Below are 27,369 nucleotides of genomic sequence, written 5' to 3' on the forward strand. Positions count from 1 at the left end.
CCCCCCCGGGCGGATCTGCCAGGTCCCACTCGCCCTCCGTGCGAAACGAAGGCTTGTGAACGCCAGGCATGTTCCAATGTGTCGGGGTGTTCAGCCAACTCGCCATCTGTTGGATCCGAGTTGTACCCGCGCTGCGCTGCGAGGGAAGGGGTGCTGGCGATGGGGACGTGGCAGCCGCCGCAGACAGAACAGAACACACCGGTGGGGAGGCGCCAGGCCGTCCGCCCGGGGCCTGGAAGACCTCACAGCTCCCGTCCTTTCTGTGCGCCAGCTTGCTGTTCGAGAGGCCTGGTGCCGAGGGGCTCTGTGAAGTCAGACCAGTGATCCCTTTATTTTTGTTGTTGGAAGTGGGATTTTTGCTTAAGATCAGGCCAGGCTTTGGTCACACAAAGAAGTTTGGTGGTGACCCCCAGGCATCGGAATCCGAATTCGATCCCTTCAGCACAGCGTCCTCCTGGCGGGCCCTGTGGCCCCGGGTAAGCCAGTCACCCCTCGGGCGCCATCCGCATGGGGAGCGGAGGGGAGGCGTCTGTCCAGTGGGCGGGGGGATACTCGGTCCCAGTTTCCACGAAACGGGCTCAGGTCCCATGGTCACAGGTGCCAGGAGCCACATCCCCACACAGCACCGGAGAGCCCAGCGCCCCGCAGCTGCCCAGACCCACGGCTGCGAAACCCCATGTGCGGTGAGCGGCGCCGCCGGCGGGAGAGCTCGCGAGGCTCGGAGCCGCTGGGTAGAGGCGCGGGCACTGCTGCACCTGCTGAAAGTCTCAAAGTGCGTCTTCCGGGAGCTCGGCCGTCCTGGAATTAAATTTTAAAAAGTTGCGCAGTTGTCATAATGGGAACTTCGATGGAAAATGTTGATTTACAGCGTTCCCGGGTACTGATTGGCTGGCTGGTGTCTCTCACCCGGCTCTCGCTCTCCCCCTCTCTCTCTCCTTATATGGAATTTCTGCTCATGTCGCCATCATTTTCCTGGGCTGGGAGAATGCGGGAGGTCTGGAAGGAGGGTGTTAGGCGCGAGGGTCTGGGACGCAGTCCAGCCCGCGTCTGGTCGGCTGCCCCTCAGCCCGACGTGATCCCCCGCACACCCAGCCCGCCCGGGTCTGTCTCGTGGGATCGCTGAGGGGACCGGGTGAGGCAGGGACGGAGGGCTGCGCCTTGTGCCTGGAACACGCGGGAGTGATGTTTATCAGGAGATAAGTGTCTGGTGGAAGCGGACTGCGCACAGTTGTTAGTGAGTCAGGCCCAGCCGCCACCTGACTTAATCATCGGCTTGGAAGGGACGGAGAGGCCCAGGGGCAGGTGAGGTGCTGCCTGGCCTGTGAGCAGGAAACTCCAGGGTGAAAGGGACCTGGATAACTCCCCTAGATAGTGGCCCTCGCTAGGGGGCCAGGCAGGGGGGGCAGCCGGCCGGACGCTGGCGTCTGTGTTTGGTTTGCGAGCACGCACCCTCGGGGCCCTGTGGTGTGGCTCGGAGCTGCTACCCTCTGCCCTCAGCCGTCTGTAAGGACGGAGTGGACTCCGGGCAGGTCGCTTTCCGCCCTCTGCCTGCCCTCAGTATTCCCAGCTTTAGAATGGGGGTAGGCAGCAGGCTCTTCCTGCCGGGCCCAAGGGGCTGTCAGAGAGCGCAGGGACACGTTCAACGTGCCAGGCCCGGGTCCCAGCGCCTCACGTGCGCTCACTCAGAGCCTTTTAAACGGTTTCTTAAAAATACGTTTTTATTGATTTCAGAGAGGAAGGGAGCGGGGGAGAGAGATAGAAACATCAATGATGAGAGAGAATCATGGAATGGCTGCCTCCTGCACGCCCCGCACTGGATCGAGCCTGCAACCCAGGCCTGTGCCCTGCCCTGACCGGGAATCGAACCGAGACCTCCTGGTTCATGGGTCGGCGCTCAGCCGCTGAGCCACACCGGCCAGGATAGAGCCTTTTAAATTCCAGATCTTTCTCAGTCCAGGTTCCTGTGGCTGCAGCCTCCTGGGTGTCTGCAGGACAGGGGTCCCTCACCGCGTCCGGGTCACTCACTCCTGTCAGGGGAAAGGACTTCGCGTTAAAAACCTCTCCCTGGTACCAGCCCCCACGTGCTTCCCTGTGACTTCCTTCTCCATGGATGTCCCGCGTGGTCCCCAGGCCACCACCAAGCCCCAACTCCCCCCCCCCCCCCCATGCCAGCCCAGGGCGGAACAGCTCTGCCTCTTCTCCACCTGCTCTGTGGTTGCTAACCAAGCGACGGGGGTGCCAGGATAGAAGCGAGCACTTGGTGAGCCCTCCTGCTGCGCGGGGCCCCTGGGCGTCGTTGGATTTCATGCTCCGACCACCCTCCAGGCTCTGCTATGGAGGACTGGAAACCCTCCGAGTGCGGGGCTGGCCCGGGTCGCGCGGTGGCTAAGCGGCCGCACTTCAGCCAGCCTCACTCCACCTCTCGGCCTGGAACCCGAGCGCCAGGGAGGCGGGCGAGGGGCTGGGGCGGGCGGGGGGCGGCGCCCCCAGGCCCGGGAGGTCGCGCAGCCCCGGCCCCGCGCGGCGAGTCGTCAGCACCAGGGACAGCTCCCGGGCGGCACAGCAGCCCCCGACGACGAGGGCGCGCGCGGGACAGCGGTGCGCGCTCCCCGACCTGCTCGGACGCGCGCCTCCCCGCCTGCGCGCCCCGCGCCGGGGACTGGGCTGGAGCCGCGCGCTGCTCGCGGGGAGCCTGCCCGGGTGTTCGGAGCCGCGGGCGCAGCCGGAGCTGGCAGGGGGCTCCCGCTGGGCACACGCTCGTCCCCGCCGGCCTCCGGGACCCCCACAGCGCCCGCCTCGCCCGTCCGCCCAGCCGGCGCCGCAGCCCTGCCCGGGGCATGAGCCGCCGTTTCTAGCGGTTCGCTGCCTGGGACCGAAGCCGGACGCCCCGTCACGTGCACCCAAGTCCTCGCGGCCGGGGCAGCACCGTTCCCATGGTTGAAGGTAAGGACCGCGCGGGTGCCCGGGCTGTGGGGCGGGGAGCAGAGGGTGCAGGCGGGGCAGCCCCCAGTCGGTGCCCACCTCGCCTGGAGAGCTCAGGGCAGCCTGCCTGGGGCTGCCTGGGCCAGTGTCACACGTCCCAGCTCGGGCTCCCTTCAAGTGCCCCCTGTCCAGGAGGCTGTGGACAGAGACCAAGATGGGCAGCGAGGACCTGAGGGAGAGGCTGGGCACCCACTGTGCCCAGGGACCCCTCCTCATTCCTGCAGCCTGGCATGAGGGACAGTGGGAGGGAAAGTTTCCCAGAGCAGCCGGGCCCCTCTTCTCTCTGCTGCCAGGAGCTGAGCCCCTCCAGTGACCTGGCCGTGCCTTCTGCCAGGGGAGCCCCTGAGGGAGGGGGCAGGGGCCCCGCTTGGCAGAGGAGGAAACAGGTTCGGGAAGTTTGGTCACTTGCCCAAGGTCACACAGCCAGCAAGTGGCAGAGCTGGCCTCAGGCAGCGCCCGCGGCCGCCCCTCCCGCCCACGCGTGTCTGTGAGCTGAGGCTGTGGGGTGGGGAGCACCAGGCTGCCGTTTGGTTCCTCCCTCCAGGAATGAAAAGACTCCAGACACCAAAAATCCAAACACAGGTGCCTTCCCCACTCCCGGCTCTGCCGTCTCACCCCACTCGGTGCCCTGTAGTCCGAGGCCAGGGCCTGCGTGAGCCCGCATGGGCCTGCCCGTGTGCCTGGCTGCACAGCAAGAATCTCGGGGGGCAGGTTTGCTGACCTTCCCGGAGGGTCAGGGGTGTCCCGGGGGCCTCGGCCCCAGCAGTGATCCCGTGGGTGTGGCCAGGAAGCTGGCACTCAGGAGAGCCAGAGGGGCCGCCCTGCCAGCCTCCACCCCTCCCCCCCCCTCGCGCTGCCCCAGCCAGGCCAGGCTCGTGGGGGTCCCCGGCCCCATGAGAACTTCCAACCTCCAGAAAGTTGGGACTTGCTAGGAGAGCACAGCCGCTGCCTTCCCATTCCTCCCCCCCGCCCCCCCCCCCCCACACACCCTTCCAGGCACTGAGGCGGCCCATGCGACCAGCTGTCTTCTTACCTGAGCAGGTGGCGCAGCACCTTCTGAGCCTGAGGAGGGGTGTCTACGCCTCAGGGCCCGGTGCGAGCTTTCTAACCAGCTCGGGTGCTGGGACCCGTGAGAAAGCCGTCCCCGCCGAGGCGGGGCGCAGGCAGCACGGGGTTTGTTCACCCGCCTTCGGCCGTGGCCTGCTGAGCACCTGCGTGCCGGGGCAGGAAGACACGGGTGATCCTGGTGCCCCGGAGGCTGCTGAGTGCCTGTCTCCCGGCAGCTGCGTGTCCTCGGGGCTGACTGGTCTGGACTCCCCTGAAACGCTCGGAAATGACTTCCTGAAGGGTCTGGGGGTCTGGGAAGGACCCCCAGGATTCCCAGCCTCGGTGCCCCCGGATGCACGAGGCGGAGGGGTGGGGCCTCCCTGGAGCAGCTGACCTGCTCAGAGCACCGGCCCCCGGAGCGTCCCAGAGGGGACGGCCTCAGGCCCCAGACACCCGCAGCTTATGCCAGCACAGTCGTGGGCATGAGCAGGGCTCTGGGGACAGTGTGGGCACAGCTGGTGCAGCTGAGGGGGGCCCCCTTTCCCTGCACCGTGCTGGGCGACCTTGCACAAGTCCCTCTCCCAGGGACGGTGGGTCACAGGATGCCCCCCTGGGCATATGGAGCGGGAGGGGTGGTGGTGGAGGCGTGCAGCGGGGTCGTGAAACTGCGACTGCAGGTGCCGGCTCTGGGTGAGCCGCCCGGCCCGGCCGACCCGGGGGTTTCATGGCACCGGGAGCCAGCCCCCCCAAGGCCTCTGTGTCTCTGCCACGGGGGCTGCTCCACAGAGCGAGGCAGCGAGATCCAGCGAGGAATGACGGGCGCGCTCAGGAGGGGCCGGGCGGGCGGAGCTGCGGGAGAGATTATCCGTCTCAGTGAATTACAGCGGCTCCGGGGCTCCGGGCGGGAGGCCGGCGGGAGGGCGGGAGGCGGGCAGCGAGGCGGCGCTGGTCCTGCTCTCCGCGACCCCCGCCCCGCCACTGTCTCCCACAGCCGGTTCCCATCTGTGCGCCAGGAAAAAGGCAGTTTGGGGGGGATGTTCCCTGGGGCAGCCGCTCAGCCTCCACATGTGCAAAAACAGGGGTGCTTCTGCCTTCCCCACGGGCATAGGGCAGGCCCGGGTGGGGCGCCCAGAGACACCCGCCCAGTGGGGCGCCCGGCATCGGTCCCGGAGGCCGTGGGGCTGTTTCCTGCGGTGACTGGCCCTTTGGGTGTGCTCTGCAGGGGACCCGACGAGCCGCATCGCCCACGCGACCAGGCCTCCCCCCGCTGAGCACGGAGGCTCCCCGCTGGGTGCACTCGGCTGTCTGTTCAAAGCCCTTCGTTCCCTTTGGGATTGGGCCCGACCTGGCTTCAGATGGGGCTGCCTGAGGTGGGGGCGCTGCAGGGGGCCCCTGGGGGAGGACTCAGGCTGAGTAGGGTTCCCAACCTGGCACGGCTGCTTTGGACTGTGGGATCCTGGGCCGTGGCTCCCGGGCTTTGAAATGGGGACTGTGGCCCTACTGTCTGGGGGTCCTGGAGGATTAAGAAACAATCTTGGGGAGAGCTCTGGGGCCTCAGGAGTGTGTGTGGGGGGGTCATACGAGGCGAGGCTGGTAGGGACAGGGACCACAGGCAGTGGGTTCTGGGAGGGACGGGCCAGATCTGGCCTCGGGAGATGGCCCCGGGCTGCAGCCTGGAGGAGAGCAGGAGGGAGCGAGGCTGGAGGCAGGGAGGTGGGGAGGAGGCCGCTCCGGTCAGAGGGACACAGCGGGGCCTGGGCCAGAGTGAGAGGTGGGCTGGGACAACGGAGCAGCCGAGGCAGGGGTGTCGGGGTGATGGGAGCAGCAGGGATGCTGAACCAGTGTTGCTTCTGTAACACACCTGGGCACGGAGCCCTGGCAGATGCCCACCCGGCCGGGGGCGGGGGCATGGCCGCTGCACAGGGGGCCAAGCACAGGCAGCCCCGGAGGAGGTGGGTCTCGAGGGGCACTTCCTGTTCCCGCAGCGACCGTGTCAGAAGTCTGATCACACCCTGGCTGATGTGCCTGTGCTCTGGGCAGGAGCCTGCCCTCCTCAGGGTCCCACGGGAGGGGCCTGGCCTGGGAGGGGAGAGGGGAGCCAGTCCCTGCACCTCTGTGCTCGGCCTCCCCGCTGGCGGAGGCGGAAGCAGTCTGGCCGGCTAGGAGGTCAGCTGGAGGCTGGTCCAGGCCTGGGCACGGGTCTCAGAACGAGCCCGGCTCCGGGGCTGCGGCCTCGCTGCCATCTCCCCTGGCGGCTGGGACAGGTCAGCAGTGTGACCGAGTGGAGGAGGGCCGCGCAGCCTTTGCGGGGTCCAGAGCCACGGCTCTGTCCGCGCTGTGTGCTCCCAGCCGGTGACTCAGCCTCTCTGTGCCGTGGGTTCTTCGTGCGTTAATGACAATAACAGCATCCGCCGTGGGACTGCCAGCTGGCCGGCCGCGGAGGGAAGCCCTGCACGCTGAGCCCCGGGGAACCTCTCTTCCAGGCGCACTTCCTGGCTTGGCTCAGTGGCCTGGGCTGCCCCAGACAAGCAGGTACCCCCACAGCATGGGACCACCCGGCTCCCCGACCTCTGCCTGCGTCTCGGCGCTTCCCAACCAGCCGGGTCCCGGGTTGGTTTCTGCCTCAATGTCAGGCAACCCTCTCAGCTGGCCCGGCCTGGCGCTGGCCTGGGGTCGGGCCTGGGTCCCCAGAGAGTGGTCCTCTGTCTTGTTATTATTGTTATTATTCTTGTGGTTATTCGCTGTGTGTAGGTGCACAGACAGTGTGAGAGTCAGTCGGCCACAGGCCGGCTACTCCGGGGTGGGCTGCGGCCTGGCAGGTGGCGCCCTGGGAACCGGCCGGGGGTGCAGGTTCCCGGCCCCGCCACCCCCTCGGCCTGACGGGCTCCGGGCTGAGTCCCGCGCTCCGTGAGGTTGGAGACCCTCCTCCTGGAAACAGGCCCGACACGAAGCAGAGGCAGGGCTGCGCGGGGCAGGCAGTGGACGCCGCCTCCATCGCGCTTACACCTTTAATCCGTGCCCATGGCGCTTTCATAGGTTTATCGGCTCCTAACACCACGAGGGCGCGCTGGCTGTGCTGTTCCCCACAGAGCAGGCGCCTGGGGCCCGCGGTGCCACCCCCGTGCTGGGCACGGCTCCTCTGCTCTGTCCCCCGGTCCCTTTGTGACGGAGCCTGACCGTCCTCCCGTCTGTGTCCCTGCACCGTGTCAGACACAGGCACGAGGCCGCCCGCTGCGGGCACCCCGCAGCTTCTGTGGAAGGTCCTCGGGCGCGACCCCCACAGGGAGGGGCGATGGGGCAGCACTGGCGGCCAGGGTGCGAGCGGGCCAGAGCCGTTCCCAGGGCCTGTCACATGGCTGCGAGGCGGCAGCTCCGGGTTCGGGGGAAGGCCCCTGGAGGTGGGGTTGGAGCCAAGCCCAGGGCGGGAGCGGCCGGGGTTTCCGCCATCGCTGGGGTGCGGGCCGCCGGCCGCTGGCTTTGGCTGATCGCCAGTGGCCCCTGAAGATGCCCCGCCGTTGCCACCTCCCTGTCTCCTGGGAGGTGGGGGACCCGGCAGGGCCTTCCTGGGCTCTCATGGCCTTTGAGGCCCAACCTGTGTTGTGATGGAGGCTGGTTTCCCCGGGTGTGGCCCTCACTCCATCCGGGGGTCCCCCTGCCAGGCTTATAAAGGCTCCCCCGCCCCCCCTCCAGAACCCGCTCCGCCTGCTGGCCCTGCCTCGGCTCACCAGCGCGCCAGACGGGGCTGCAGCCCCCGCACCCCGCTCGCGTGGGCTCCCAGTCTTCTGCTGGAGCGATGGCGCGAGGCAGGAGCCAGGCTGGGCCGCCCTGGGGACGGGGACGACGCAGCGGGACCCAGTGGCGGGTTTGGGGGGGGGAGGGGGGGCAGCCAGAGAGCATCCTTATTTTTTAAAATATGTTTATTGATTTCAGAGAGGAAGGGAGAAGGGGAGAGAGGTAGAAGCATCAATGATGAGAGAATCGTTGATCGGCTGCCTCCTGCACGCCCCACACGGGGGATCAAGCCCACAACCCAGGCATTGCCCTGACCAGGAATTGAACCCGTGACCTCTTGGTTCGTGGGTCGATGCCTGAACATCCGGGAACTTCCCTGAGACAAAATAAAGATGCTCATTTGTCCAGTTCAAAGGCAACCGCCCGGCCCGGGCCCTTGTTCCCCGAGGGGGGACCTCCTACCCCACCGGCCACGGCTCCCGGGGCCCAGCAGACCCAGGGCCGGGCCCCAGGCCTCTCCAGAAGATTCTCCCCTCGGCACCGCGAGCTCCCGCCTCTGAGAGGCCTGCTTCCCGGGCGGACGGGGGGCTGGGGGGGTGGGGGGGCGGGGAAGACGGCGAGAGTCCGCGGCACCAGGGGACCCCCGCTCGCCGCTCGCGCTTCCGGCCTCACCTGGGCTCCGGGCTCGGCCCACACGCTCACTGAGCAGAGGCGCTGGCTCCGGGCGAACCATTTACAAAATTAAAAATATCGGGACTCGCATCCCAGCTCGTGGAGCTGCCCACACGGAGAGCTCCTCTAATTACTAAGCAGGTTTCTATTGAGACGGAGCTTTCTGTTTTGCGACGCGGTGGCCTCAATAATCGCGTCTGTGGGCGATGTTACTGCCCCTGCGCCGCGCCTTGTCTCCGCACGCCCTTTCCTTCTGGAAGCATCGCCCGTGAGCAGGAGGCTCGAGGGCAGGGGAGGGCGAGGGTGGGGGAGGCGTGGGGGAGGCGAGGGCAGGGGCAGGGGGGCAGCAGAAGGGACAGGCTCTGGCCGAGGACCTTGGGCCGGCCCAGCCCCCGACGGCTCCTCCCTGTGCCCTAGTGTCCCGGCCACAGCTGCGGGGCGGGCGTGAGGACTCATCACTCACGGAGGAGCTGGACGCCGGGCACTAGCGTGGCACAGGGACCGGGGCCTGTGGGTGGCACGAGTGGAGGTCGGGGTCCCTGCTGGCCTGTGCAGCGGGCGGTCGATATGCGCCTAAAACCCGTCCTGCTGAGGCTGGACCCAGGCCCCCTGGGTGGAACCGACGCCATCCACGCCGCCCCCCACCCCTGCACTCGCCTCTCCCGTCCCTGCCCGGCGTGTGTGCTTCTGGAACACTCTGAGACCCGCCCCCTGCGGACATCCCGCCCGAAAGACCCCCCGGGCTCGTGCCCGCAGGAAGAGTCCCGAGCCGGTCCCCTCCCGGGAAGCCAGCCCGTGACGCCCTCGGCCCCGTGGCCGCCGGCGTGTGGCTCGCCCCACGGGTCTCCGTCTGCCGCGCAGCGGCCGGGGGCGCCTCGCCGAGGGCACCTGTTGGCTCTGTTCAGTGCTGAGCCCCGCCTGGCACCGCGCCCGGCACCGCGCCTGGCACACGGGGCACTTGGCGGGTGTTTGTCAGAGTCTGTGCCGCTCTGCGGGCGGCCTCTCCTGCCGCGGACGCGGTGCCTCCACCCGCCTCTCGCTGGACAGACCCGCCGTCGGGGTCTCCCCTGCCAACAGCCAGAACCTCCTCGGGGAGGGGCGCCGAGGGCTCCAGCATGGCAGGCGGCCCGGGAGGCGGCGGGTCCTCCTCCAGCTGCAGGGGTGGCACCGTCAGGGCGGCTCCCGGCTCCTGGCCAGGCCTCGGGGGTTCGCCCGCCATTCCTCATCGCCAGGAGGACCAGGTTTGAAACGATTGTTTACTCTGCAAGACGCCTTTCAACCACACGTCCACGCCCACGTAAAAATGGCCGAGCCCATTAAAAAGAAGTAAATTGAGATAAAACAAGTGGTTTCAGGCAGCGTCCTCACTGCAGCCCGGGCCACCCAACGCTGCTCAGGCGGCTGAGTGCCCAGACGTGTCCGGTGCTGATGCCGGGTCAGCGGCAGGAGAGCCTCGCGGAGAGCGGGCGAGTGGGGGGCCTGTGTGAGCTCCCCCACCCCCACCCCACCCCCACTGCGGGGTGGTCCCGCCAGGCCCTTGGGACAACCAGCTGCTTGATTCACCTTTGCCCCCATCATCTGCTCTTCATTCACCGTCAGCAACACACATGCGCACACGCGCGCACACACACATTCACACACACACACACATATTCCCGCACATGCACACACACACATCCCCACGTGCACACACATTCCCGTACACACACACACATTCCCACACACACATTCCCGCGCGCACACACACGCACGCACACACACATTCCCGTACACACACACATTCCCGCACACACACACACACACACACACACACATTCCCACACACACACGCACACACACACACATTCCCACCCACACACGCACACACACATTCCCACACACACACACATTCCCGCACACACACACACACACACACATTCCCACACACACACGCACACACACGCACACACACATTCCCCCCCCACACACATTCCCGCACACACACGCACACACACATTCCCACACACACACATTCCCGCACACACGCGCGCGCACACATTCCCACACACACATTCCCGCGTGCACACACACACGCGCACACACACATTCCCCACACACACACGCACACACACACATTCCCCACACACACACGCACACACACACATTCCCCCCCACACACACGCGCGCGCACACACACATTCCCGCACCCATACACACACACATTCCCCACACACACACATTCCCCCCACACACACACATTCCCGCACACACACACATTCCCGCACCCATACACACACAGTTTCCGCACACACACACACATTCCCCACACACACACATTCCCGCACACACACACACATTCCCGCACCCATACACACAGTTTCCGCACACACACACATTCACACACACACACACACACATTCCCGCACACACACACACACAGTTTCCGCACACACACACACATTCCCGCACACACACACACATTCCCGCACACACACACACATTCCCGCACCCATACACACAGTTTCCGCACACACACACATACACACACACACACACACACATTCCCGCACCCATACACACACAGTTTCCGCACACACACACACACACACATTCCCCCCACACACACACATTCCCGCACACATACACACACAGTTTCCACACACACACACATTCCCGCACACACACACATTCCCACGTGCACGCACACACACACACATACTCACACACATGCATATGTGCATGCACATGTCTGTACATGCATGTATGGGCACACACACACAAATACACACACAGCTCTGGGTGAGGGTGGGGCTGCCTGAATTTAACAGGTCTGCCCCTTTCCCGCTCTGCCGGCTGCTGTCTCCGGTCGGGGCGGGGGTTCCGGGTCCCCGTGCGGGCAGCCTCAGGTGGCGACACCAAAGGAGTCCTGGGACCTGGCATGGTGCCAGCAGCCGGGTTTTCACTCCCCGACCCGCCAGTTCCTGTGGCCCCACCCCTGGTCCTCAGGGCTCCCCTGTGTGTGCGCGCGGGAATGTGTGTGTGTGTGTGCGCGCGGGAATGTGTGTGTGTGTGGGGGGAATGTGTGTGTGTGTGTGTGGGAATGTGTGTGTGTGTGTGGGGAATGTGTGTGTGTGTGTGTGCGTGCGGGAATGTGTGTGTGTGTGGGGGGAATGTGTGTGTGTGTGTGTGTGCGTGCGGGAATGTGTGTGTGTGTGTGTGGGAATGTGTGTGTGCGTGCGCGCGGGAATGTGTGTGTGTGTGGGGGAATGTGTGTGTGTGTGCGCGCGGGAATGTGTGTGTGTGGGGGGGAATGTGTGTGTGTGTGCGCGCGGGAATGTGTGTGTGTGTGTGGGAATGTGTGTGTGTGGGGGGGATGTGTGTGTGTGTGTGTGGGAATGTGTGTGTGTGTGGGGGAATGTGTGTGTGTGGGGGGGAATGTGTGTGTGTGTGTGTGCGTGCGGGAATGTGTGTGTGTGCGTGGGAATGTGTGTGTGCGCGGGAATGTGTGTGTGTGTGTGAATGTGTGTGTGTGTGTGAATGTGTGTGTGTGTGTGCGCGGGAATGTGCCTGTGAACGGGGCAAGGACTCCTGTTTGTTTTTTGTTATTCGTCACCCGAGGATACTGTCCACTGATTTCAGGGAGAGGGAGACAGAAACTTCGATGTGAGGGAAACACACCGATGGGTGGCCTCCTGCACGCGCCCCGACCAGGGCCCAGGCCCGGGAGGAGCCTGCCACCGAGGTACATGCCCTTGGCCGGAATCGAACCCGGGACCCTCTGGTCCCCAGGCCGACGCTCTAGCCACTGAGCCCAACCGGCCAGGGCAAGGACTCCTGTCTTCCCAACTCACAGGGCGGCTCACTCCGGGGGATGCTGCACCCCGAAACTCAGTGTAAACGGAGCTCTAAAGACACGTTATGCTGAGCAGCCACTGCAGTCAGCCCGCGGGACCATGGCAGAGGCGGCCGCCGGCCTCGCCCTCGGTCCCTCCCCGCCTCCGGCCGCAGCCCGGCGCCCGGCTCCGCATACGCTGTCCCGGTGCCGCATCCGCTGGCTAAGGGGGGCGCACCTCCTCACCTCCGCACAGGCAGCTTCCAGCTGTAGCCATGGAAACTGCCTGTTACCGTGTGAGCAGCGAAAACGTGTGTATTTTTGGCGTGTTGTTTTTTCAACCAGCATACGACTTCTCTTTGGCTTCCGCGCGCCTGTGGAGATAATAGGGGAGGGCAGGAGCCAGGTCGTCATGCAGTCCCTGCCTGTCACCCCCACTCCCTGCGCCCACGCCTCAGGGCTGGGGTGCCCAGTAGCAGAGCCCCTGAAGGGCCGCTGCCCCCTCACCCTGGGCCCCCCCCCCGCCCCCCATGAGCAGAGGACTCCCCACACGGCTCCCCAGCCCACCACTCGGGTTGGACCCAAACCCAAGGAGGAAATAGGAAAATTGTGCTGCAACAGTGGATCCAGACAGCCTGCCTGGCCGGGCGCTGGGCCGGGGGCCCCGTCCCCCCGACTCTGCAGCCAAAACAGGGAGACGGTGCTCGCGGTGCTCTTCATCCGCCTGCCCTTGGGAGGGTTTTCTGCCGACAGAGGACGCTGCCCTCCTGCCTCCCGGCTGCCAGTGTTTCCCGGGCAAAGTCTGCAGTCACTTTTGTCTGGGACCCTCTGCATGTTCTGTGTCCATTTTTTCTGCTTTTTAGACTTTCTTCTTATTATTAGTTTTAAACAACTCGACTAGCGTGTCCCTCGCTGCTGTTCTCTCCGTTTTCTGTGGTGTTGGCTGATCGCGGAGGGCTTGGGGTCTGTGCCTCTGTCGTTTTCTTTTTTATTTATTTATTTATTTAATTAATTACATCTTTATTGTTCAGATTATTACATTTGTTCCTCTTTTTCCCCCCCCCGTAACTCCCCTCCTCCCAGTTCCCGCCCCACCCTCCGCCCTCACTCCCCACCCACTGTCCTCATCCATAGGTGCACGATTTTTGTCCAGTCTCTTCCCGCATCTCCCACACCCCTTTCCCCCCCAGGAATAGTCAGTCCATTCCCTTTCTATGTCCCTGATTCTATTATAATCACCAGTTCATTCTGTTCATCAGAATATTTATTCACTTGATTCTTAGATTCACTTGTTGATAGATGCATGTTTGTTGTTCATAATTTGTATCTTTACCTTTTTCTTCTTCTTCCTCTTCTTAAAGGACACCTTTCAGCATTTCATATAATCCTGGTTTGGTGGTGATGAACTCCTTTAGCTTTTCCTTATCTGTGAAGCTCTTTATCTGACCTTCAATTCTGAATGATAGCTTTGCTGGATAAAGTAATCTTGGTTGTAGGTTCTTGGTATTCATCACTTTGAATATTTCTTGCCACTCCCTCCTGGCCTGCAAAGTTTCTGTTGAGAAATCAGCTGACAGTCGTATGGGTATTCCCTTGTAGGTAACTGAGTTTCTTTCTCTTGCTGTTTTTAAGATTCTCTCTTTATCTTTTGCTCTTGGCATTTTAATTATGATGTGTCTTGGTGTGGTCCTCTTTGGATTCCTTTTGTTTGGGGTTCTCCGTGCTTCTTGGACCTGTAAGTCCATTTCTTTCACCAGGTGGGGGAAGTTTTCTGTCATTATTTTTTCAAATAGGTTTTCAATATCTTGCTCTCTCTTCTTCTGGCACCCCTATAATTCTGATGTTGGTACGCTTGAAGCTGTCCCAGAGGCTCCTTACACTATCCTCGCATTTTTGGATTCTTTTTTCATTTTGCTTCCTCGCATTTCAAATCATTGACTTGATTCTTGCGCTCCTCTGGTCTGCTGTCGGGAGTCTGTATAATATTTGTTATTTCAGTCCGTGTATGCTTAATTTCTAGTTGGTTCCCCAACATAACATCGAGGGTCTCATTAGTTTTCTTGTAGATCTCATTAAGTTTATCGGCGATTTCTAAACAGTTCTTGAGAGACCTTAAAAGTGTGGTTCTGAACTCTATATCTTCCATTGACAATTTTGTCCTGTTTCTTTGTCTCCGAATTTTGTTATGCTTCCTTGGTTCACCCCCTAGTGGTCTTTGTTTGCAGTCTTATAGTTAAACCTTGTTGTAGCTAATACCAGGGAGGGTTTGACCTCCAGGCCAAGTGGCTGTGAGAATCAGCTGTGTCAGCAGTGAGAGAACTTCTGTCCTCTAGGGAGGTGCTAATCTAGCCTTTGCCTGAGGCTATCCGGCAAATGCCTGTGTGCAGGGCTTGGGCGGGGCGGGTCGAACAGGATCAACAGGGTGGGCCTGAGAGAGCAGTTATGGCGGCTCTCAGTCCTGTCCCCAGGGGCTCTGCCTCTCTGAGTCCCAGCACCCGCTGCAAAGCTCAGAGAGAAAGCTGCACTCGCTCTGACCGAAGCCAGACAGTCCCGCTTCTCCCGTTTGAGTCTGGGTCCCTAGACTCGCCCGTATCTGGAGCTCAGAGTCTGCGACTCCCTCCCGATTGAAAACGCCAACCGCGCCCTCCGCCGCCAGCCCGCTCCGCGCACTCCGCACCTCAGAATTTGACTTCAGCACTGCGCCTCCTCTGAGTGTCCGCATGCGTTTCTCTTTCCTCCTAGTTGTAGGACTTCCACTCAGCCAGCGTTCCTGTGGTTCTGGGTGATGTCCGTTCTGTCGTTTAGTTTCACTTTTGAAGTAGTTGTTCAAGGCAGCAAACTCCAGCGTTAACCTATGCCGCCATCTTGGTTTTCCCTGCCTCTGTCGTTTTCATCCAGTTTGGAATATGCTCAGCCGGTATTTCTTCAAAGTGCTTTTCTGCACCCCCTTCTTTTGTGGGTCCCAGCCACACACCCGTCAGCCCCCCGAGGTTTACCACCTCTCACCGGAGCTGTGTTGACTACTTTACGCCTCGCTTTTCCCCGTTTCCTGTCACATGGTTCCTGCTGCTGTCTCTCAGTTCTTTGTCTTTACCTCTTCAGTGTCCTGTCCAGTGTATTTCGTCTTAGACATCGTAGCTTTTTTCCCTCTTTGTCTCCATAAATTTGCTTTTGTTCTTTTTAACATCCCCTATGTGTCTCCTTTCCGGGAGCCGGTCCATCCTTGCTGTTTCAAGGAACCTGGCATATATGGCATACTGTTCTTAATATCTTTGCTCACCTTCTTGGCACTATGTGTTTTAACCAAGGTCACCTCTCTGAGAAAGGTTGTTTCCCCAGGTAGGGATTTTCCCCTGAAGTTAGGGAGGGAATAAAACCCCTTAACTAAGTGCCAGGCGGGTAGTTAATCACTTTAACTACGAACAATCACCCTTAAGCTACATAATCTTTACTCCCTGGAATGGAGATAAGAAACGCCCTAACCTTTGGAATAGAGATTGATAGGATTGGAATCAACTGGTATAAATACAGATGTAACAACAGGACACAGAACCTAGACACAGAACCTAGACTCAGAACCTAGACACAGAACCTACACAGAACCTAGAGACAGAAGAACTTCGCTGGAGAGAACATGGCAAAAGATCCTGGACAGAAACTGGCCACAGAACCTAGAGACAGAACCTAGCGAGAGAACCTGGCTGAAGAACCTAGAGACAGAACCTGGCTACAGAACCTGGATAGAACGTGGCAAGAGAACCTGACTAGAAGCAGGTGACTGAACCTGGCTGGAGAACCTAGCGAGGGAACATGGCTACAGAACCTGGCTGGAGAACCTGGAGAACCTGGCTGGAGAACCTGGAGAACCTGGCTGGAGAACCTAGCAAGAGAACATGGACACAGAACCTGGCTGGAGATCCTAACCAGAACTTCGCTGGAGATCCTGACCAGAACTTGGCTGGAGATCCTGGCTAGGCTGCTGATCAACTGAACGCTGTCTCTGTGTCATTCCTTCTTCGCCGACTCCATCCACACCTTTGGGGACCCCTGGCCCCGCTGGGGTTGGACCCCAGCATCTCCTTACGCTGCCCGGGTTTTCCTGTCGTGTTTTGAACACAGGAGCGACAGGTGCGACTGTTGTAACGTCCTCGTGTGCCCAGTCATGTCCCGTGGCCCACGAGGGTCCCGACTGGGCGCCGGGTGCGGGACGCGTTCAGTAAACGCACTTCCCTGGCCCCAGCGTGTCCTGACGCCCCCCATGCCCTGAACCTGGACCGGGAGCTGCGCTCGAATCTCGGAGAGGAAGTTGCAAAGAAAAACGTTAAGTCGAGCGGCAGAAAGCTCTTAAAACCCCAGTCGAGGGAGAGACAGGCCCGCCCTCCACGCCCCTGGGCTGGGGCTCGCGGGCTCTCCACATGCGCCCACCACCACCTGCCCAGGAACACGGGGGATGGGCGGGTGCAGGAGGCGGGGGTCGCGGGCAGGACCCTCTCCCCATGATCAGGGGTTCAGTGCGGGCTTGTCCAATGAATCCCCACCTGATTCCACCTGCCCGTATTGGGGCCCCTGTGCCCTGGCACTGTCCTGCCCCCTGGTGGCGGGAGGACTGCAGGAACATGGCACACCCGGCCTTGCCTTCATGGGGCTTACGGTCTGACCCGTCCCTCCCGCGTCCAGGCAAGCTGGGGCGGGGAAAGAGAAGGCGTCAGCTTTGGGTCGCACCCCTGCTCACCCCTGCTCCCCACTGTGACCCTGCGGCCCCAGGAACAGCTCTCGGTGGAGCTGGCAGGGACGCGTGCTGGGTGGGTTGTCTCCCTCGTCTAGTCTTGGTTTGCCCCTAAAATGTGGGGGTGGGGTCATCGTGCCGAGGTGTGTGCGAGCCCCTCACATGGACGTGGGGAGTGTGGGCACCTCTCGGCAGGTGGCCGCCTGTGGAAGTCACCCCGCCCACGGGAGTCAGGGCTAGCACGCACCGCCGTTCTTATTCACCCCGACGTGTTGCAATGACGCCCAGAGAAAGGAGGGCCCCGCTCCCCATCACACCCAGCCTCCACCCACCCCACTGCCCAGCTCCGCCGGGTCCAGCTGGAAACCCTGTCTATTCCTTGACGGCTCACAGGCCCCGTGGTTCACTCACTCACGGTGCGCACCAAGCACCCACTGTGTGCACCAAGCACCCACTGTGCGCCCTGCTCTGGGCGGGCAGCGGGACAGAGCAGTGAGCCACAGGCGCTGACCCAGGGGCTCTCAGCGGGGCTCTGGGGAGAGCGTCTGGAAGACCCTAGAACCCTGGAACTGAACGGAACTGAACGGCAAATGGCACAGCCCCGCGTGCTTTCTGGATCCCGAAATCTGAGCAGCTCCTCAAGTAGAGTGGGCCACAGAGGGGGCCGCCCGGCATCCGGCTTCTGGACGCCAGCCCCCAGCCCCGCCCCACCCAGTGGCACCGACCCCCCTGCTGCCCTCGGAACAGGGGCCGCAGGCCTGGCTGGCTGAGCTGGGCTGAGGACGAGCCCCAGGCAGACACTCCAGGAGGCCTGGGAACTGCCTCTGGGGCCGGGACCCCCTCCCCACCCCTCCCCCCGTCCCAGCCCCCTCCCAGCCCCCTCCCAGCCCAGCCCAGCCCAGCCCAGCCCAGCCGGGCTCTGGATAACATCGCTCCCAGCCGCCCAGCCGCCCAGCCTCCCGTCTGTTTATTACCAGCCCGGACCCCGGCAGCCGCGGAGCGTGAAATGAGGAACAAATGTGGGGCCGGTCTAGACAGGAACTCGCGCCGGGGCTCCGCTTCAGGTAGCGGGGGGCTCGGCACCAGACGCGGCGCCCGTGGGGGAGAGCCCCCCGCGAGCCCCGGAGGCAGCGGACCTGGCCTGCGAGCAGCAGCGGGGCAGCCGCGGCGGCCAGCCTCGGTTTCCCCGGCTCGGGGGCTGCTTGTCAGTACGCAGATTTCAGGGTCCCGCTGGGATCCCCGAGGCCTGAGCTTGTGTGGTTTCCCAGGCCCCCCGCATCCTGGGCCGGTGGGGTCGCTGCGCTAGATGAGCCCCGGGGCCGGCCATGCGGAGGGGCAGGGCTTGGTGACCGCGGGGACAGAGCCTCGTGAAGCAGCTGTGCCCCCTGCACTGAGCGAGGCGCTGAGGAGGGCGGGAGGGGGGCTGGGGGGGTCCCTCCTGAGGTCCGCGAGGCAGGGAGGGTGGCCGAGCTCAGGAGCAGAACAAATAGCCTCTGAAAGCACACGCAGGACCCGCGGTCCCGATGGCGGCCGGCAGGGTCTTCTGCCCGGGAGGGGCCCCGGGGGAGGCAGGTGGAGGGCGGGCGTCTGGCTGGGCTGCCAGGTGCTTCCTGCCCACCCCCTCCACCCCCAGCACCACCCCAGTGGGTCCTCCTGCACAGCAGACAACTGGAGCTCGCTGTGCGGCCCCCTCCCCCCACCAGGAGACACAGGGCTATCAGAAGGGGCCTTAGCCTACCCTGGAGGGTGGGTGGGGGGCACAGAGGGCCTGTCTCACACCCCGTCCTGTAAAAATCCTGGGAGGGGAAAGGGAAGCAGAGCCGTTTATTAAGGTTTAAAACCCGTTATGGTCCCAGGGGCCCCGTTAGCAATTCGGCAAGACACTTGCCAAATTGTCTTGGCTGGCAGCATGGCAGGCGGCCTCCACCAGGCTGTCCCCGGGCCTGCCCGCATCTCTCTGCCTCCCAGCCTTTGCCTTCCAGGATGGCTCAGATGCCGCCGCCTCCAGGAAGCCCCCCCCCCCCCCAGCTCTCCCAATGCAGTGCTACCCTCTCCGGCTCGGAGTCTCAAAGCCCGGCTTCCCTCTCGGCTCCCGGGCAAGCAGGCATCCAGTGTTGGCAGCCCGTCCCCCCTCTGCCCAGTCTGGGGGTGCCCTCCTGATTTAGTGCTCGGATCCGCAGCGTTTTACATTCGTGATCCTCAAGCTTTGTCACACATCTCAGTCACGCAGACCCTTCGTGGACAGGCCGGTTGAAGATGCCAAACTGGACCCTTCAAGTCCTGAGCTGTAGGAATTGGCTGTCTGCTCCCTGCCATGCCCGTGTACAGATAAGGAAACTGAGGCCCAGAGAGAGGCCTCGGACCCAGGGCGTTCCCCCACCTGTTGTCCGCTTAGGATTGTCACCTCGGTGTCCAACTGAGCAGAGCCCCCTGGGCACAGGAAGGAGGTCTGAAAGGCCCGGTGAGGGCAGCAGGCTGTGGGAGTTGGGCAAAGGGCCTCTGGCCACTGTTGGTCCACTGACTCACTGTACCAAGTCACGAGTGAATCACCTCTCCCACCCCCTGCACTGGCTCCGGTTCCCCCTGACCCCACTCAGGGCTGCGAGGCATGGCTCCTCCCAGCACGGGCTCCTTGACATTCTGTGCTGGGTGTTCAATCAGTCCAGGAGGTCTTCCTGGAGGAGGGGGCACATCCTGGGCCCTGATGTCAGGGTCGGACCTGGCGAGGCAGGGGGAAGGGCATCCTGGAGGCGGGTACAGCAGGCAGAGGGGTGGCGGGAGGGTGGTGCCTCTGGAGGGCATGCTGCTCTCGGCTGTCTGGAGTTGACTGTGGACTGACGTCAGGCTGGGTACGCGCGTCTGCTGGCCGAGCCTGGGCCGGGCTGGCGCCTGCGGCGGGCGTCGCTGCCCTGGGCGTGCATGTATCTGCGGAGCGAGGCGGAGACGCTCCAGCTGGACGGGCTGGGTGTCGGAGCCGTGGGCAGCTGCTGACAGCGCCGGGCGCCTGGCTGAGCCTGCACCTCCCCACCAGGCCGCCAGCCTGCCGGCGCGGGAGACCCCCCTCCCCAGAGCCGGGCAGGGGCCTCCGCCCCAGACACTGCCAGTGCCCGCAGGGAGCTGACACGGGGTATAACTGTAGGGGGGACCAACCCCCGGGGTGCACCCTCCCGTCTGTGGGGCTCAGGGCATCACACACACCTCGACCTGACTCGGGCGGGAGAGCAGGCAGCAGCATGACCGCCCAGGCACCGCCCAGGGGGGACACAGATGTTAACAGCGGCGATGAGCACAGCGTCCGCCGTCTGGCGGGATCCTGGACCCTGTCCCCGTGTCCCTGACGAGGCGGGAACTGAGGCGCAGAGACACCCTGCTCCACAGCAGAGCCGGGCTGGTTCTGGGGGTCCCGCCGGGGCGTCGGGGGAGGCGCTGCACCCCGGCACAGCCTCTGATCCCTGTGTGGCCCTGGTTTCTGTCAAGCTCAGCGAGTCCTTTTGTCGGTGAAGTGGGGCCGTGATGATCTTTTGGGGGCTAAATAGCAGAAGCGCCTCGAGGTGACAGTCACAGGGGCGCTCTGCAGACTCGGGGAGGGAAGCAGAATCCCAGGAGTCAGGAGCACAGGCAGCCTGGCTTTCTCAGGGCCCCTGTGTCCCTCCTCCCCCGTCCTGGCCCAGCACCTCTGGCCTCCGCATGTGGCTGCGGCCGGAGCCCATGTCTGTACTTGCGTCAGGTGGCCAGCAGGGACTCACGTCCAGGCTGCAATGTCACCTCCGAGCCTGGGGTGCACGTCCGCCCTGACCTCGGGGAGCCGTGGCTAGATGGGCAGCAACCAGGTGCGTGGCTCAGGGACAGGACACAGAGGGGTGCTGGGCTGGCACCCCAAACCCATTGGCTGCACCCCTACAAAGAGGGCGTGGGCTGCGAGTGTGACCTGCAGCAGAGGCGTGGGCCCAGCAGGGGGAGCACGTCCTGCCCCCAGGCGTGATGGTGACCGCAGATCCGGCCTTGACCCCGACCCGGCAGCTACCTGGGCCCCACACCCCGGGGGTTGGTGTGAAGCCTCAGAGAGGGGGACCTGCCTGACAGGGAGGGTGCCCTCTGGGCCCGGCGGCCCTGGGCTTCCGTGGCAGGCAGTGGCACGCGTGGCTCTCGGCTGGGATGGGACCGTTGGCGGGAGTGAGGCGTGGGGCCAGCCCGCCCTGACGGGGCTGGGGTGTGGCTGGTCCCTGGGAGCGGCTCTGCCCTTCTCTGAGCCTCCAGCTCCTCCCGTGCAAAGTCGGGGCCCTAGTGCCTGTCCTGCCCCCCACAGCTGCCCGAGGACCAGGGAGGGGTGCCTGCGGGGTCATGCTGCTGCCTGCTCTCCCGCCCGAGTCAGGTCGAGGTGTGTGTGATGCCCTGAGCCCCACAGACGGGAGGGCGCACACCGGGCCCAGTGCTCCTCCCCGGCGCCTGCTCTGCTCTGCTTCCCCCTCGGTGAAGAGCAGAGACCTGCCCCCCCGCCCCCTCCCCGCCCCCCAGCGTCCCCCGCCGGCCGCCTCATCCCACACCCACTCCCTGGACCAGCTGCGTCAGGCTGCACCCTCGGCAGGGCCGGCAGGCCAGCTGGCCTCAGCCGCCCCAGGGGCCGAGGCAGGTCTGCCCGGCAGGGCGCCCAGGAATGCGGGGGTCCCGGCTCCCACTGTCCATCTGTGTGGGCTCGCTGTGGGTCAGGCTGTCTGGTCGGCCCGCCTGTCTGCATGTGGAGCTGTCTGTGGGTCTGGCCGCCTTGTCTAATCACTCTGCGTCTGTCTAGGTCTGCCTGCCTGCCTGCCTGCCTGTCTGTCTGTCTGTCAGAGGTCTGGTTCCTGACCCAGCTTTGCCTCTGATCCACAGCGTTGCCTGGCAACACCTTTCACCTCAGTTCACATCTGTGTCCCCCTCCACCTGCACCCAGGGGCCCGGGCGTCCTGCCTGGTCGAGCTCCCTCCCAGGCCACCTGACCCTGGCAGATGGGTCTGCAGGAACCACTACTCCCCACACACCTTCCCTGCACCCCGCCCACTCGGCTCAGCACCGCCCCCCCCCCCCCCCCCCCCAAGACAGGACTCTCTGAGCAAACCCGTCTGTCAGTGATCCGCACACATTCCGGGGGAGGGGCACTCGGCCGGGTTCCAGCGAGTCCCTGGCAGGGTTCGTCCAGACCTTGCACACGTGCAGCCTTGGAGCCCTTCATTGCACATTCCTGCCATCACCCGCAGTGGGAAGTCGCGGGGATGCCCGCCGTGGGGCCTGGCCGGGGCTGGGCTCCCCCACGCGCGGCCGCTGTGGGAAGCAGCAGGCGGGGACCTGCAGGGACCCCGGGGAGACCCGAGTATCAGGGAAGACGTGGTCGCCCCAGGACAGACCACCAGGTGAGGGAGGGGCCGTGCGGAGAGTTTATGTGGAATGCTGCCTTTGCTTAAAAGGGGGGAAGGAAATAGGTATTTTCCTATATTTTCCAAGTACATTTTTATTGATTTCAGAGAAAGAGAGAGATAGAAACTTTAATGATGAGCGGGAATCATCACTCGGCTGCCTCCTGCACGGCCCCCACTGGGCATGGAGCCTGCAACCGGGCCTGTGCCCTGACTGGGAATTGAACCGTGACCTCCTGGTTCATAGGTCGACGCTCAACCACTGAGCCATGCCGGCCGGGCAATTTCCCTATATTTTTAGAAAGAAGCAATGGAAGGACCAACCCAGAATCCAGTAAAATCACCCTCTGGGCCAAGCTGAGGCCGGTGGAGGGGAGGGGGGGTGGGAGGGCGGAGGGGGGCAGGTTTGGGAGCAAGACCTGCCTGAACGCACCTGGCTGTGCCCCTGACTCTGGAATCAGATGTTTTCAAGACTGAAAATCAAAACGAAACTGACGTTTGAAAAGGGAGGGGGCACCAAGTTGGTGGGAACACACTGGTGAGAACTATTTCAAGTGACTTTGGGATAAACTTTTACTCTCCATCCCTAAGGGGGCGAGAACAGCAGCCTCCAAAAAGCAAATAAATATCAGACTCCACTCAGCGGACTTGTTAGCAAACATGCTGGCCTGGCCACGTGGATTTTTATTATTCTGTGCCCTCTTGCAGTCTGGGAGCCCTTGCCTCAGCGTCAGTCGGACATCCTTAGCGCTGCTGCGGAGGCGGGAGAGGCTCCTGCCACCGCCACTGAGCTCGCCAGCCATGAGCCTGGCTTCTGGCTGAGCGGCGCTCCCCCTGTGGGAGTGCACTGACCACCAGAGGGCAGGTCCTGCCTTTGAGCGTCTGCCCCCTGGTGGTCAGTGTGCATCATAGCAACCGGTTGTTCAGCCATTCAGTCAATTTGCATATTAGCCTTTTATTATATAGGATGTAACAGGAAAATGCAAATAAATAGTGAAGTGTGTGCCCTCATGAAAGAGGATTGATTGTTACTGCAAGTCACAGAGAATCCAACTTGAACAAGTGAAAGCCCTGCACACTCCCATTTTAAGTGGAAACACCAGTGTGACTCATGTCTTATTTTTCTCTTCCTACGAAATAATTTTTAAAAATATTCCCGTGCTGGCCGGTGTGGCTCCGTGGCTAGAGCGTCGGCCTGCACACTGAAGGGCCTCGGGTTCGATTCCCGGTCAAGAGCAGGTACCTGGGTTGTAGGTTCAATCCCCAGTAACCGGGTTCCCTTCAGGAGGCAACCAATTAGCTACCAAAAAAATGCTTTTTAAAACATGGGCTTAAAATAGTTTTTGAGTGTAAACCTAACGGTCAAAAAGGAATAGGTTTGGTTTTAAGGGAGAAGGTTCTGGAAATGGGCTGCACCAACAGCACTGAGCTCACAGCTGGCGAAGGTGGCACGTTTTGTGTGACGTGTCCTTTGTCACAGTGAAGAGCCGGAAAGAAAAGGGGTCAGTTATGTGACCCCGTGGGGTAGGGATATCGCAGAACAGGCAACGCTACGAAACAGACAAGGGGGCCCTCGTTGGTGAAAGAGCGGCCTTTAAAGCACGCGTTCAGCTGGGCTGCGGGCGGGTCCGGGTGCAAACGCACACGCCGCGCAGCCGGCTGGAAGGGCGCCATCCATGTGAGCGAGAGCGCGAGGCCGAGCGCTGCAATGCCCGGGACCATGGCGGCCCCCGCCCCAGGAGCCTGGCGGGCCGGCATCCCCTCCCGCAGGGGTGGGGGCCGGGGCTGGAGCGGGAGGCCGGCAGCCTGGCGTGCGCGCCCTGGTGTACCTGATCCCCCCCTTTCTGCCCTGTGTGAGCCTGGCTGTGTGTGCTGCAGGCTGTTGATGGAGAAGGGGGCGGATGACAGCCGGGACCGTGGTCATCACCGGGGGCATTTTGGCGACTGTGATTCTGCTGTGCATCATCGCCGTTCTGTGCTACTGCCGGCTGCAGGTACTGGGGGCTGGGGGAGGGGCGCAGGGGGGAGCCCCCACACATGCCGGGGCCCAGGAGGGGGGAAGAGTCAGGTCTGGAACAAAGTGCAAAGCAGACAGCCCTGCCCTGACTCTGCCTCGCACACAGAGCTCAGAGAGGGTGAAGGACTTAGCCCGCGGCACACAGCCAGCCCGGGGAGGGCAGAGGTGAGCGCTGGGCCCTGCTCTCCCTTCCCCACCCACACTCGGGCAGCCTGGGGGTGCAGGGGTGGAGTGCATCTTTCTCAGGAAGGAGGGGAAGCCACGTGCAGGCCAGGGCAGCACACCCCGGTGCTCATGAACTAGGCTGAGGCCAGAGCCCTGGTGCCTCGGTTTCCCCACCTGCACCACAGAGGTGCTAGCTGCCTCTGCCTCCGGATGCTGTGCCGATGAACTGAGCGAACCCCTCCGTGCAGAGCTCAGAGTGCCCGCCCTGAGTGTGCTCCCATGAGGGGTGGCGTGGGGACGGGGTCCGGGCCCTCCCGCCTGGCCCCCTTCCGGCGCTGGGAGAGGTGGGAGGCGGTGGGGGGGGGGGGGTGAGCCCTGTGCTCAGCAGCTCTCTGCCCGCAGTACTACTGCTGCAGGAAGGAGGGGTCTGAGGAGGACGAGGAGGAGCCGGACTTCGACCCGCACCCGGGCCTGCCGCCGCTGCACTCCAACCGCAACCTGGTGCTGACCAACGGGCCCGCGCTCTACCCCGCCGCCGCCTTCGGCCAGAAGTCCCCGCAGGCCCGTGCCCTCTGCCGCAGCTGCTCCCACTTCGAGCCGCCCACCTTCTTCCTGCAGGAGCCCGAGGACGAGGGCGTGCGCAACGGCGGCGAGCGCGTGGCCTACAGGGCCATCAGCCAGGAGGACATGGAGCTGCCGCCCGCCGCCTTCGGGGGCCTGCAGCCGCTCAACCCCAACCGCCTCTCGGCCATGCGGGAGGCCTTCGCGCGGAGCCGCAGCATCAGCACCGACGTCTGAGCCGCCCCTCTCCCCGCCCCTCCACCCCCACCCCTCCCCGCCCCTCCTGCCCACCCCGCAGGCCCCCGAGACCATGGAGGGGTCCCCGCGGCCCGCCCGCCTGGCCCCGGGCCCGGCCCCGTCTCCCTCGCGTCCCTGTCATCGCGTGGCCCCACCCAGAGGGGGGTCAGGGGCTCAGTGCAGGGACAAGGCTGGTGACCGCTGGCAGGGAGGCGGGCGTGACGTTGTGCAGGTGAGCCACAGCCTCCAGGTGTCATGAGAGTGGCCTCCGTCTCAGCCCAGGCTCCTGGCCGGCCCTGCCGCTCCCCCCTCCGCCTCAGTCTACCCGCCTAGTCCGATGGGGCGGCCGCGGCGACTCGGGCCTGCCGCCAGCCTTCCCTGGCAGTTCTGGACCAACTCTTCTCGCCCTCCAACCAGAAGCGGGGGGGCTCTCTCCTCCCCCCACACCCCTGGCTTCAAGTGCCAGGCGGCCGACACCAGCTCAGCGGCTCTTTCTGCAGACCCCCTAGAAGGGCAGTCTCAGGGGCGGCCGGCCTCAGGGATGCAGTCCCAACTGGCTTTTTAAAAAAATAATATATTTTTATTGATTTCAGAGAGGTAGGGAGAGGGAGAGAGAGAAACAGCAATGATGAGAGGGAATCATGGATCGGCTGCCTCCTGCACGCCCCACACTGGAGATCGAGCCCGCACCCCGGGCCTGTGCCCCGACCGGGAATCGAACCCTGACCTCCTGGGTCATAGGCCGACGCTCAACCACTGAGCCACGCGTCCTGGCACCAACGGGCTTTTTGATGAAAGTGAGAGAGAGGCTTTGTCCCACCCGCTGCTTCGGGAGGGTCCTCCCTAAAACACGGCCCACTCCTCAGACCCCACGCGGTGGGTGGGCAGAGCCCGGAGGCCCGCTGACTCCGCAGGAGACCTGAGACCGGCCCTCCCGTCCTGGGCCTCGGCCTCCAGGAGCCCTTCCGGCCGCAGTCCCGGGAGACAGACCGCCTCTCCCAGCCCCGTTTCTCCCGAGGCTCTGGGAGCGAGGCAGGCCCTGTGTGACGTCAGCTGAGCCCACTCCCCACCTCGCTCCTGGCCGGCCTGGGGGTCTCCCCGGGAGCCCCCTCTCAGCTCCCTCTCCCCGGCTGGGAAGCGATGCCCGAGGCCACCTGGGGAAACGCCCCAATCCCCGGGCACCCGCCGGGGTCGCAGCTCCTCACCCGGCACAGGCAGCGTCTCCTCTCCCACCTGCCGCCCTGCCCCCAGGGCTCTCTCTGCTCCTGGAACCCCAGGGTGGGGTGGCCCCCGTCTACCCAGGAGGATAGACCGAGACCCCCCTCTGGCCTTCCTACAAGGCCAGCCTGTGCGGGCAGTGGCCATCCCCGAGCCACGCAGTCCGAGCGGCTTGTACTCGGGAGTGCGGCGTTGAGACAGCCGGAAGGGGCAGGTGCGGAGTTAGCGAAGACTGACTTGTTTTCTTCATATATTTTTATTGATTTCAGAGAGGGAGGGAGAGGGGGAGAGAGAGAAACATCCATGATGAGAGAGAATCATTGATCGGCTGCCTCCTGCACGCCCCCCACTGGGGATTAAGCCTACAACCTGGGCATGTGCCCTGACCGGGAATCGAAACGTGACCTCCTGGTTCATAGGTCGATGCTCAACCACTGAGCCACACCAGCCGGGCAAGACTATTTTTAGCATTCTCGATTTCCCCCCTTCTTCCTTTCTCCTCCTGCCTCAGTTCAGACACTCCAGACTTCCCAGAGCCCCCCGACATCCCCTCCCTTTGTGGAGCCCCACACCCTTGTTTCCGATGCATTAGCTTGGGGGGGCGGGGGGGAGGGGGCGAGGGCCAGCAGGGGCGCTTCCTGTGCTGTCCTGTCCCGTTTCCTCTGTCCTGCGCGGGCTGCCCTCTGCGTGGATTCAGAGGCCAGTGTGGAATGAGAAGCACCACCCACGTGTGTCCCCTCGGCTCCGCTGTGGGGCCCTGGGCGGAGCGGAAACCCAATAAACCCGACTTCAGCACAGCTCGCCGCCGCCC

At 63.5% G+C, this 27,369-nt stretch overlaps 1 protein-coding gene across 1 annotated transcript; it reads left to right on the plus strand.

Moving 5' to 3' along the window:
- The first annotated feature begins 2,515 nt into the window (after positions 1–2,515).
- Positions 2,516–25,364, plus strand: FAM163B (family with sequence similarity 163 member B). Its single transcript, XM_036329193.1, has 3 exons — positions 2,516–2,943; positions 24,239–24,354; positions 24,945–25,364. The coding sequence occupies exons 2-3, from the start codon at positions 24,262–24,264 to the stop codon at positions 25,338–25,340; spliced, it is 489 nt and encodes a 162-aa protein (XP_036185086.1). The 5' UTR covers positions 2,516–2,943; positions 24,239–24,261; the 3' UTR covers positions 25,341–25,364.
- The last annotated feature ends 2,005 nt before the right edge of the window (positions 25,365–27,369 follow it).

Source organism: Myotis myotis, unplaced genomic scaffold (genome assembly GCF_014108235.1).
Source record: "Myotis myotis isolate mMyoMyo1 unplaced genomic scaffold, mMyoMyo1.p scaffold_m19_p_12, whole genome shotgun sequence".
NCBI classification, from domain to species: Eukaryota; Metazoa; Chordata; class Mammalia; order Chiroptera; family Vespertilionidae; genus Myotis; species Myotis myotis.

Excerpts from the sequence above, each read along its gene's own strand:
- FAM163B (XM_036329193.1), top strand. The coding sequence starts at position 24,262 with ATGACAGCCGGGACCGTGGTCATCACCGGGGGCATTTTGGCGACTGTG. Across the intron at positions 24,355-24,944 it reads TGTGCTACTGCCGGCTGCAG|TACTACTGCTGCAGGAAGGA; the intron begins GTACTGGGGGCT and ends CTCTGCCCGCAG.